Source organism: Salarias fasciatus, chromosome 23 (assembly GCF_902148845.1).
Source record: "Salarias fasciatus chromosome 23, fSalaFa1.1, whole genome shotgun sequence".
Lineage (NCBI taxonomy): Eukaryota > Metazoa > Chordata > Actinopteri > Blenniiformes > Blenniidae > Salarias > Salarias fasciatus.
Window position 1 is genome coordinate 6,549,843 of NC_043766.1, and position 13,256 is coordinate 6,563,098.

The window sequence follows — 13,256 nt, forward strand, 5'->3', positions numbered from 1 at the left end:
ATGCTCAAAAGGCCGACTGCCATTCAAACCGTCTGTTAACAACACCGAGCAAAACTCTCCACAGCACAATCAAAGCTTTTTAAAAGGCCCTCCTCTCCGGAGACGAACCTGTATGTCGAAGGTGTACGATGTGTGGGCGCGCAGCTTGCTGATCTCAACCTTGGTTTCCTTTAAGGCTCGCTTGCCAGGGAGAAATGCCACGCTGTCGTCACACGGCTGGCAGGCCCGCCGCTCGCTGCTGTGGCACCGCCGGCACAGGACGTTGTATGATAAATCATCACGGTGCCCGGTCTCACGCGGCGAGTGCCACTCGAGCAGCACCGACGTCTGGTTGACGACTGAGACCACGTTGCGAGGAGCTGAAGGAACACCTGAGGAGGAGACGACGAGATATTCAAACGGAGTAAATGCTGAAAACACCTGTGTTTTACTGACCCAGTAACTGACCAAAAACGCTGTAAATATCAATCACACACATTAAGATTAGTCACTTTAATGTCCCCACATTTTATTGTGCACGCCCCTCACAGTATAATCCAGTTAGTTTTTTTAAAGCGATGTGCAGTAATGGCCTTCATATGGATTTTTTTTTTACTGTCTTAGGACGTCTCGTATTTTATAGCTCAGCAGTTTGTGTGAGTGCACATGCAGTAAACTACGGTTAGAAACAATTCAGTTAATACAACACGACAGTAACCAGCATGACAAGAAGTTTTGCAGTAAAGTACATATGTGATGGGACTGGACCACTTCACACTCATCACACAGCTTTCAACGAGGCCGTCGTATTATTATATTTTCATTTTCTGCACAAGCAGCACTACGACCATCAGAAAGAAAAATAAAATTGCCAGGCTGAAAAACAATTAAATGAAACCAAGACGGTGATTTTATTTTTTGGGGTCATCATTACTACTGCTACTACTGATTTCTGTTATAAGAATAATATATGCTATTCAGGAAACACCTATGAAAAGAAAGCTTATAGAGTGCTTGGATAAAATGATACAACAGACAAAGCAAAACTTGGCTGACAAAATAAAAAAAAGTAATAATAATAATAATAATAATACATTACAATGATTAAATACACATTCTAGGCAAAAAAAACAAAAACAAAAAAAAAAACAAACGTAAAGTAAGATCGAAAATATAAGAAAGCACTTTCAGGTGAGAGGATATTGTTTTTGTGCTTCGGTTTCAGAAAGGTTTTGCATTTACAGGGCAACATTTTCAGAACGATATTCTTTTATACGGAAACAGCAGAAATGCTTAAAAAACACTTGTGACTGTTGGTGTTTGAGTTTGCGATGAAACCACAGACAGACACACAGACTCTTCTCTCTCTCTTCTCTCTCTCTTCTCTCTCTCAACTATAAAACTATAGAGTCCCAGGAGAAAATGGACTGGGAGTCATGGGAGTCGTGACATTCTGGAGGCTGAGGTGACCCGGAGCCCATCTCCTCGCCCGTGTGCAGAAGAGCCGTTTACTGCGGCCTTTGGTGCACATCACTGGCTTCATCATCAAAATCTCTAGCGCCATATGAATGCTGCCTTTGTGAAGTTTTCCACTGCAGTTTCCACTCAGAATGTCTGGAATTTCTGTTTTTACCCAACAGCTCCGCATCAGAAAGAGAATTATTGTCTCCTTCTCTGTTTGCAGTCAGCCATTCTTCCTCATTTGTATGAGCTCCGCTCTTTGATCTGAGCAGCAGCTCGGGCATTTTCTGGGGTTAAAGTGACTCTTTAGTTCATAACTGGATCTTCCACAAGGTTAAAGCCAGGGGGTGCATGTCTCCTTGATCGTTCATCGAGACCGCAAACCCTCAAAGCAGGCATGTGAAGCAACGTCCAGTCAACATCTCCAGCCTTGGCCGACGCTAAATCACACAGTCATCAGAAACCAATGAGATGGCCCTGTGAAACGTGCATGTGTGTATTCTTCACACTGAAATACAGTCACTCTACAAAATCAAAGAGCTAATAATCAGTAGGGGGCAACCAGATCTGAGAAGCACCATCTTATAAATATTTCTGCTTTGTGAAAGGGAGAGAGGACCCATCAGTGTATTCATGACTATACACACATAGCACCATGCAGTGCACTGACACAGATACCCGCTGCATTTTACTTTATTTTTTATCTGAATAGCACAAATAGAGCTTCTTTTTAAACTGTCAGACCCTCACAAAGTTCACAGCGAGAACACATTCAAAAGCAAAAACTGCTAGAAAGGAGGTGATAATCGCATTTTCCCATTCCAACTTTACTGTTGCAACAACAGCCACCATTCCAAAGGACTCCGGCACAGTCGGCACTGCTGTTTACAGCCCCACTGCGTGCTTTTTTTTTTTGTTTCACAAGTGCCTTACACAATACTAACCTGACCTTTACGAAAAATTAAAAAAGAACACTACAAGAAGCCCACAGACACACACACACACACACACACACACACACACACACACACACACACACACACACACACACACACACACACACACACACACACACACACACACACACACACACACACACACACACACACACACACACACACACACACACTTACAGTGTACCAAGAGGCATGCACACCTCCTCCGTACATATGCAGCCAAGGAGGCATGCTGAGGCAATGATTTTCTGTCAGCTACCTGTCCATACACTGTGCATTCACTCTTCCATCTCACTGATCTGATTTTATATCCTATTGAGCTCACGCTAAAAATAAACCAAACCTCTTTCCGTTATTAGAGTAACACATAACACTTATTTTCTGTTTTCATTGCCATTGTATTAAGAAAATCACATGAAGCCCAATTTGTTTTATTTTGTTTTGTGTTTTCTCTTCAATTGAGAGCTCAAGGTAATTTGTGGAGCTGTGTAGGCTGAGTAGGATGACATCTGCCACCTTTTCACTGCAACATTGATTTCTCTGCCATCAGCATCAATTTGAAAGTGCGTTACAGCTGTTTGAGTGAGGCTTTTCATGTGCTTTCTTTTGTTGTCAGAGTGCATTGACCCCATCGACTGTTGCACAACCACTGTGGCCAAATCACTTTTAAATTTCCACTTTGAGGCTCCTTCCGTAATATATTTCAATCCTTCAAAAGTGCAGTACCATATATATATATTTTCCCCCAATGTGTCCATGTACCTGGAATAAAGTTCAGGGTGCGTGTTCAGGGTTGTCTCCATTAATGGTAGATATTTTCATATGCATATAAATGGCCTTATGACGGTTATTTCTGCTGCATCTGAGGTCTGAAGGCAATTTACATGATCAGTCACGTTCGCATGTTTACAAATCTGCTCACACACCATTAGAAACAGCTGTCATGCAAAGTGCTTGGAAATGATTTGGAGGAAAATGTGGTTCAGTGTCTTTCCTGAAAACATTTTGATAATGGGGGTTAAACCACAAACCCTGGGATTGAAAGATGACCAGCTTTGCCAACAGAACCACAGCTACACCCCAACTCATAAAAGCAATGCATATTACCAAATACAGTTTGCCCAACTTAAAAAAAAAAATCAAATTGTTATCCTCAGTTCAATATAAACAACTAAATATGTTGTGACACAATGTTTGGTAAAGCTTCTCAACATGCTGCTTGTGTGGAAAATATCCAATCAGGAGGTGGCAGCGAAGCACCTGCAAGCTGTTTTTCATCCACTAATATAAACACAAGTTGGAGTTGCTGTTTGATTACAGTAAAAGGGGTAATCATTTGTTCCGGCACCAAAATAACTACTGCAGCCTTCATGTTCCCTGGCCCAATGAGACATGTGTAGCACTGCTCATTTTGTTTACCGCTGCTTGTTGGTGCAGGAAGAAAACTTTCATGGAGTTTTGGGCAGTCTCATCAGACTGAGGATTCAGCTGTGTGAGAGCTGCATGACGGCCAAAACAGAAACTCTGATCAGCAGCTGAGAAGCTCCAGACAGTCTTCAGGGAACAGAACGTCGATCCTCGTATGGAGTGTTTCTCCAGTGGATGCACAGGTTGCCCCATGTTAGAAAGAGCTTGTCTCAGATATAAGATCATTTATTTTAACTACAGAAAAACTAAAATTGATCAGTTAATGGTGACCATTGTCTGTGTACGAAAAATCATTAAAAGTGCTTCAACTCTTCAGCTGCGTATCAGTCTGTGCAATAGAGACTCGCAGATGCATAACTTACACATCAACACAACTTTACAACAAATACAAACATCGTCTTAACAGTAATGAAAATCATGATTGTGTGGTCATATATGTGATTATTATTTAAATTTTCTTGGAGGTTTTTTGTGGATCTAAAGTCTAAGATATTACTGTATGCTTTTAACTGCTTTGTCCCTGCCACTGGTATGCTGGTAGATTATACCGACAAAAAGACTTAGGGGTTAAACACTAAATTTCAATGCAGATGTTGACAATATTTAGTGATTTTTTTTTTTTTTTTTTTTTTTTTTTTTTGATGATTTGAGTGGGACCTCCTAGGAGGCTGTGGTGATGTTCATTTTGGAATAATCTCGACCTTCTCGCAGGGGGTGAATGAGATTATGATGGATTTAAAGACCACCAACCCCCTTTTAAATCCTTATGTACAGCACTGATCGTCAATAGAGTAGTTGTTTGTGCTCAATAGACTGTACTAGTTTGAAACTGTGATAATGCAAAAGCATGCTTGGAGATTGACTAAAAATACTCTCAATTCAACTATTATTACTGAAGAAAAGTAAAAATAATTAAAGTTGGACCTATGTAGGATTTTCTCATTAAAGCAATATAAAAGAACCATAGATGGCAAATAATAACTATTATTCCACAATATTAGGCAACAAGATGCTTTTCTGATGCCTTTGTGTTACAAGTTATGACAGAGGCTCAGTTGCTGCTTTAGCTATCGAAACTCATTACTGGTATTCTCTTGGTGAGCTCTGTGGGACATCAGAAAGGATTAAAACCAAAAAAAAAAAAAAAGAAGCAGTTATTGTCAGTCACTAGAATTTGATTTCCCCAGATAGCAGCAGGATGACAGCAGAAAAGCTGTGCAATCCATGACTTTGATTTGATGTTTACTACTCTTTGTTAGTCTGAAACAAAGCCAGCGTGAACACAAACTGGAAAAGAACAAAGCAATATCATTTTTTTTCTCTTTTGTTGTCAAAAAACAGAACCAAACAGGAGGGACAAAAATGAAGGTAGTTATGTTACCAATATTGAGCTTTGCTCAGTGTCTTTTTAACCAACATTCAGTTTTAACATCACATGTTTAAAAGAATAAAATCTAACGCATAAAGTTAGAATTATATTTATGAATACACAAAAATATTTTCTCTAATTAAAAATCAACCATTTTAGATTAAATTTTATCGGTTTATTTTTTGTTGTTAGTGTTGCAGATGGGATCATGAATGCATTATGAAACAACAAACTAAACTATGAATGAACCAGAGCTGTTTTAGCCCCCAAAAAACATCAAGCTGTATCCAGGTCACCGGGATGTGCACAAATACACAAGCCTAAGTGACTACGCACACTGCTCGCACAGCTTCAGAGTGTGAGGCGAGCTACATACAGCCCAAAATGATTCATGCCTCAACCTAGTTACACCATCTCTCCGAGGAGCGGGGAGGCTGCGTTCTTCAAAGTCTGTGCCTCGTCTTGCATAGCAATATAGCCTCTTCAACACACTAAACCCATATTCACTTCAGAGGAAAGCCTGAGGAATGTGGCAGCATTATTACTTACTGCTCCCCAAATCTCCAAACAAGGAGGGAAATGTTGCAGGACTCTGAATGAGGTGCAGAAATTTATAGATTGAATGATAAATCAGGAGAAGACGCTGGCCTTTAATTTAATTATGAATCACTACACTATCAGTGGTGTCAACAACTGAGAAGCTGTAATATATCATGTGTCAGCTACTGGATGAAAACCTGACTCTACCAATAAGGCTGTGCTGGTCACTGCATGGCGGCGGCACACTACTGAAAGGTTTCCAGAGCACGCATTTTTGGGTGTATGTGACAAAGACGGACCGACTCACTGGTGCACATGTCTTCTGGTTTGTCCATGTCTCCACGGTAATAACCATTTCGACAACCGCAGAGGGTGGCAGCTTCGATGGTGGAGCGACTGTTGAGCGGACATTGCTGACATAATCCGGCCCCCTGGGACGACTTAAAGGTGCCCTGAGGGCAGGCTGCAACGAGAGAGCAAGGAAAGGAGCGGTGAGTGGATAAATACATATAAAAACAGCACAAAACTCTGCCGAGTGAGCGTGACTCAAACCAACAAATGTGATAAGATATAATTTTCTGAGCTTCAATCGTGTTTCTTTGTCTGTTGTTTGTCATGATTATGACACATTTGGTAAACTTTGTTTTATGGAGACATCGTGCCAGTACAGTTATTATTGGTACTATAAGGTTGACACAGCACAGAGGGGGATTTTCTGGGGATAGTAGCACATTATCTTGCTCTGACAAGATACACAAAAGCATTTTGTGTAATTCAGTGTCGCACTGATTATGTGCCTGGTAGATTACGGTTTTGTTTCTCAGACTCCTTTTTCTGGGTCAGAGTTGTTTCTTTCCATAAATATTAAAAGAACAATGAAATGAAGCACATATATGAATTCTGAAGGATGCTGTCCCCTTGATCCAACTTTTATTCATCCCTGGATGTCTCACGCAGAGCACACACAATTCTTGTTATTCAGCTTGCATATATTTGGTTTCATTATTTGCACTGCAATTCAGCTAGTACAAAACAAAGTCATGCTCAGTGTGCCTGTGTTTCAGACACATGAACTATAAAAAGCAAAGAAAAAAAGATGCATAATTTCCTGCAGCCTGCTGATCACCTTGACGCTGAGCCAAACCAATACCAACAATCATCTTAATGGGTAGGACAGGTAAGATCTGCAATGTCGAAAACAGTTTTACATACTTGAGCCTTTGTAGTTTCCAGTTTTCTCACACACCTGTCTCATCTGAAAAGCTTTGTGCTGCAAAGGTTTTTTTTTTTTTTTTTTTTTTTTTTTTCAAATTATAGAGCACAAACTTATTAAACTGGCACAAACTGCTGCGAGGCAGAGACATGCAGTCGGGACAAGGAAAAGCAAATAGTGTGTGAATAGTTAACGTACTGAAGCAGTCATCAGCCAGTGAAACACCAATATGGAAATAATGTATCTTACAACATCTCCAGTTGTTTTCTCAGGTGACGGCTCGGACTCTGCCTGCATTCATTTCGAGAACTCGTCTCCAGCTAGTGACACTGCACCCCCAAAGCTTGTGATTAAATTCCTGGATGTCAGACTCTCAGCTTCTACCACTCAGTCATGGTACCACGTTCATTGTAGTACATGTGCAATCTATGCCAAGAAAAAAAAAAAAAAAACCTTTATCAGTGTTATTATTCTTGCAGTTAAGAGGCAGCAAATAAATGACTGAATTATGCTGCAGTGTATCATCTAAAATAGGATTAGCTGTTGTTTACTAATCACCTTGTTTAACATGCATGACGACAGGGAGCTACACTGCATTGTGGAGCTTTAAATTATTTAGATTTGGAGATTTAGGATAATTTATTGATCCCTTGGGCAAGCTAATTCTCTGCATTTAACTGATCCTAGTCATAGTAAACTTTAAGCTACAAATAATGGGAGGAGTGTTCGACCAAAGAGAGCTGCAGCTGGGGAGCAGTTGAAACTTAGCGGCCTTGCTCGGGAAACCTCCTGCAATCTGATTTGAATCTGCAAAATATCAGACAAAAACTCACTTCTCTACCCTCTAAGCCACAACTGCCCCCTTCACTCCAATTCTTGAAAAAGAACACAAAGAAAGGCCATAATCGAGAGAATTGATACTGTGTGCTGGGATATCCAATAACTCTGACAAAGCATACTGTGGAAGGAAATTCACATTTTCTTGTCAGTACAGTCTTTTATTCATGGAATTGTTTTCAGATTGGATCTAAAAACTAAATTGTTGAAGATATTTTCTTCTGTGTACTGTCTGTTAAACAGAGTATTTCTAATACAATATTAATTAATGTTACACTTTCAGCCACCTTTTAGTCTGATCCCTCCCATTAGTGCTTTAAAACTAGAGTGTGTGTGTGTGTGTGTGTGTGTGTGTGTGTGTGTGTGTGTGTGTGTGTACACGTGCTTGACAAAGGTGCTGTTGCATTTTTAATTCTTGCCATACATTTTTAATTGCAGCAGAGCTCGCCCTCTGCCTGAACAAGACGTCACAGGCCAGAAGAATGGTTTTCAACAAAATATGCACCTTTATTGCAAAGAAGATAACATGTCTGCCTTAGTTCGGCTAGTTTCTGGTTCGAACTCGAGTAACTATAAAAAATGCTTCCAGAAAACAAAGCAGCAAACGTAGCACACAGATAATAGTTGAAATAGTGCCAATGAAACAAATGGTCGACCGCCCTGTACCTGAAGCACACAGAAGTTAAACTAAATGGACACATCAGACGTTGCTGATTAAGTATCCCAACTTAACATCTCACATGTTACACCAGAGTAGAGTCTGTCTTAGAAACCCTGTTTTCCATTTCATACTTGCGTTTTTTTAAGTACCTTCCTCTGAGGCCAAACACACTGTGAAATATGACGCAAAGAAAAAAATGCAGGGAAAAGAGAGAAGTGTGAAACGAGGATCAGAACTAAAACACAAGCTCGGCCAAAAAAACTGCGACAACTCAAATTTCTTTTTTTTCCCTTAAATATCCCACTTTAATTCAATTTTGTTTTATCTTTCACACTTTTGCTTTTCATCCTTCTCTATGATGAAAGTTTTTTTTTTCCTTCAAATGCTGAAAGACTACAAACGTCACATACAGATATGGTGGAAGGTAAAGGAAGACTGCTCAAGCAGAGATTCATTGAAGATCAACTGTGATTACATGGATTGAATAGAAGAAGTAAATGAGACAAAGTGGCCACTAGTGAGAAGCCTCACAGTGTCACTTAATCGAATGTCCAGCGGTGCAAGGGTCAGGGGTGAAAAGGATTGTCAGACGAGAGAGAAAGCAAAGACTGGCACACAGAGACAGTCAATGAAACCAGGCAGAAAAGGAAAGTAGCAATGCCAAGGTGAATAAAAACAACTCTCTGTGTTCTCCACTCCTGTTTTTTTATTGTTCTCGCTCCGTATTGCTTTTTTTCTACAGCCCTCTTCTATTGTGTTGACACGTCTACAGTGTTGTATTGTTATTTGCGGGTTTTGCTGATTCCTTTGTTCCAACATAATTTACAGTGAAAGAAACAGTTCTTTCCAGCTCTACTTTCCTGCATATTGCATCGCACAAAAGTCACACAGCTTTCTGGCACTACCCTCAGATATCTTTGGTGATGATACATTGTATAATTTATGTAATTTCACATGGTTTTCTATTAAACATGAGTGATGTTAAGCATGATTTATCATACATGACAGCATGAAAACACTTATAAATCACTCAATAGCACTGAATTAACTGAAGGTGTGCGTAGCTGCACAATCACTGTGTGAGAATGCAGTTTGTAGATTTAATCATTAATCAATGACTGCAAATGCTGTCAATATTTTAATAATTGATTTGTCAGTTTCCAGGCAAACATGTCAGACATATGATTCCAGTTTCTCAAAAATAATGATTTGTTGCCTTATTTCATGTTGTGTTAACTGTTATATGTATTGGGCTAACTAAATTCTCGGAATCAAATTTTCAATGAATAAGGCAATATTCTTATAGACAGTCCCTCACAGTGCAAAGACAAACACATGGGAATTTATACGTAACAGTTCTATCAACAAGCTCTTCTGACAGTGGAGAGAAAAAAACACTACCAAATTAAAATCCATGCAGGTATGAGGACAACATGAAGACAGAAAGGAAAGAACCTGAAAGCAATTATTTGCCTTCTAGCTGCAATGTGTGTGTGTTAAATACTACACTGCTGTCACACCCATCAAATCAAAATTAAAACATATTTTAAAGAATTAATCATGACAATGTAGGCTGCCAAAACTCCTAGTAAAATAATTCAATTGATAGCAGTGCCAAAAAAGTGAGCAGCAGAGGCCATGATGGTGCTTTTTACAGTGTTGTGAATAAATGAATGAACCCGGTGTATCATGATTCGAGTTTAGGTACTGTTTTCTCTGTCGGTCTGTTTGCAACATCAACAACCAAAAATGTAGATCATTACATGATGCATCATGACCTTGACACACTCAAAGCAAAACAAAAAGAGATCAAGACTGAAGAAACGGGGATGTTCCTCTAGCTTCACTATGTACAGCAGCATCTCTGCTTTGAATCAGGATGATTTCCTGAACCTCCTTCTCGCTGTGGTCCATTCAACACTCCACTGATGGATGCATAAACATGACCACAACATCTGAACTCTTGAAGCGGTCTACTGTGTTCTCTACATGCATTAGGAATCTGATAAATTAAAAAAAAAAAAAAAAGAAAGAAAGAAAGAAAGAAAAAAGAAATCAAGGAAAGCATGTCTGTAATCCATAACACAAACAGAAAGAAAGCAAAATAAAATACTTTCCCCAAAGTGAAGCCCATTTTGAAGCTGTCTCTTAAGGCCTGCTGGTGCCTCCTTGAGCGCGCACGAGTGTGTGTGTGTGTGTGTGTGTGTGTGTGTGTGTGTGTGTGTGTGTGTGTGTGTGTGTGTGTGTGTGTGTGTGTGTGTGTGTGGGTGTGTGTGGGTGTGTGTGTTTGTCTTGACAAGGTAAATAGACATCTGGCTTGTCAAGGTCATTTATTCAACAACCTTACTCATACACCTGGGGCATGTCACCATGGCAACAAGTCTTGCTCCCTCTCTGTCTCTATTACTTATCTGTGGTACAGTTTTTCCTCTGACTCTCTCTTGTTCTCTGTCCAAATGTCTAAAGACCTCCACCCAACATCAACTCCACTGATCTACACCAATCATCATGACCACTGACCGGTGAAGTCAAAAAACACAGACCTTTTCTGTATCGTAGCTGTAATATAGTTGTCAAAAAGTGAACATTTTGTCATAAAAGTAGATGTGTTAGAGGCAGGAATATGAGGAAGGATTTGAGACAAGTAAGAACATTCCCAAAACTTCTGCTGTTGAGAGATGTCCAGTATCTATCAAAGGTGGTCCAAGAAAGATAAAGCAGTAAAAAATGCAAAAGCATCACTGGCATTCAAGGCTCATTAAACAATGCGGAAAGAAGTCTGGCCTGTGGGATCTGATCCAAGAGGCATGTTACTGTAGCGCAAACTGCTGCAGAAGTGCATGCTGGATCTGACAGAATGCTGTGACAACACACAGTGCATTGTAGTTTATTGCCTGTGGGGGCTGCATAGCCGCAGACCAGTCAGGGCGACTATGCTGACTACTGTCCAGAGGACAAAAGCACCAACGATGAGCCTTAGAGCATCGATCTGGAACTAAGAGCAGCAGAAGATGGCCTGGTACAATGAAACACGTTTTCCTTGAGATCACATACGTGTCTTGGTAATCTATGTGAGAGTTTGGTCAGTGTCAATGAACTGCTGCAGAAACGATCTATACTGGAAGCAGGATGATTGTAGTCTCTTTCAGTATTGCACCTTTCTACAAGGCAAAAATGGCTTGAAGAATACAAAAAACAAATTTTTCGGCATTGACTTGAAATTCCTCAGGTTTCAATTCAACATTGAGAATCTGAAGGATGGGCTGAAAAAGTTAGTTTGATCTGTGGAGCCTCCACCTCGCTACCTCTGAGACTTAAGAATCAGCTGTTAACATCTTGAATCCAGATACCACAGCACACAGTCACTGTTTAATTCACAAGCTGCTAATGGCATAAAGTAGGGATGTATTTCATTGTAATTTTCTATGACTAGCTTGGTGTTGCATGAAGACACACAAAAAAACCAGTATCATTTTAAAAAGGTACCAAGACTTGAAAATCACCAGTAGCAGATAATTACAGAGAAATGAAGGAAGAATGAAAGAGTTAAAGCAACAAAGAGAAAGACCATTTCCCGCTCTCTCACTCTTTGCTCTTTGCCAGCTGTATGAAGTCATGCAGCATACTTGGAAATGACAATTATCTCAAGTTGGCATACAGGCTCACCATATCAATTATTTAAATGTGCACAATTTGTGCATAAATGTCTGTGTGAGAGGGTTAAAAGCCCACACGTTGGCTAGCATTCACATCAGGGGGTCGCATATGAGCATTCAGCAGTCGTGCTTACATTTGTAACATGCTGCATTTAAAAAGAAGCCTTGCTTATTTTTATTTTTTTTATTTTTACTTTAATCTCACACACACACAGACACACACAGACACACACAGACACACACACACACACACAGAAGCCACCACACCCTGCACACACACACGGACAGTAATTAGATGCTGAGCCAGTTTTGCCATATGGTTTGCACAAAATACTGATTTGGTGCGAAGGAAACACCATCATTTCTGTAGCCTAACACACAACACAGACACACACAGACACACAGACACACACAGACACACACACACAAAAGAAAGACAACCATCTGTTCTAATAGTGAAAGTCCTTTCTTGCCAAGTTTCTATCAGCTGATTGGCAGAGAGGTACACCAAAAATATGCCAGCTGAGAGAAGACAGACAGGACATGCTCTGTCCAACAAGTTAAACTTCAATCACTGTTTGAGCTCAACATTACTGGCTAAGGCACATCAAGCAGGTGGATGCAGATACACCATCAAAAACACAGTCAAGTCATGTGAATTTATTCTTCCTTTGATCTAAAGTATTCAAATCACCATCCCAATATGTAATATTTTACAAATCAGCTTTGCTTTTTGAGTAAACTCTCTGATTCTTCTGATTATAAACAACACAGAATGGATCTGAGTGAACCGGCATTATAAACTACACTGCTAAAGCTCAGAAAAATAAGATTGGGAAGTACTGTTTGCAGTAAAAGCAACGGTCAACTGATCAACATATGGTGGAGAGTGGAATCTGATGTCTGGGAAGACCCGTCAGACCTAAAGGGATTTAAAATCCCACCACTGTGGAAATTTCTCTCATTTATCAGACGTGGCAGAAAGGGGACATTTGGATTCTGTTCAAAACATGCACAGAGGAAGAAGTTAGGCACGAATGCAGCCAGAGGCCTGTCAGGGTTGTAACTGAAGAATAAATTGGTCAACCTCAGTAGTATGGGATGCGTCAAAGCCCAAAAGAAGGTTTATTAAACCTCGGATAGGCTTCAAAGAGGT

The 13,256-nt window shown here is 40.1% G+C and overlaps 1 protein-coding gene across 1 annotated transcript in view; it reads right to left on the reverse strand.

The window, feature by feature from the left end:
- The window catches only part of LOC115381448 (ephrin type-B receptor 1-like), a 102,966-nt gene that overhangs the window by 46,088 nt on the left and 43,622 nt on the right, over positions 1-13,256 (reverse strand). Inside the window, exons 6-7 of the mRNA XM_030082823.1 lie at positions 6,041-6,196; positions 109-371 (exon numbers count right to left, since the gene is read on the reverse strand). Of these exons, the coding sequence (XP_029938683.1) occupies positions 109-371; positions 6,041-6,196 (419 nt within the window). The remainder of the gene's footprint in view (positions 1-108; positions 372-6,040; positions 6,197-13,256) is intronic.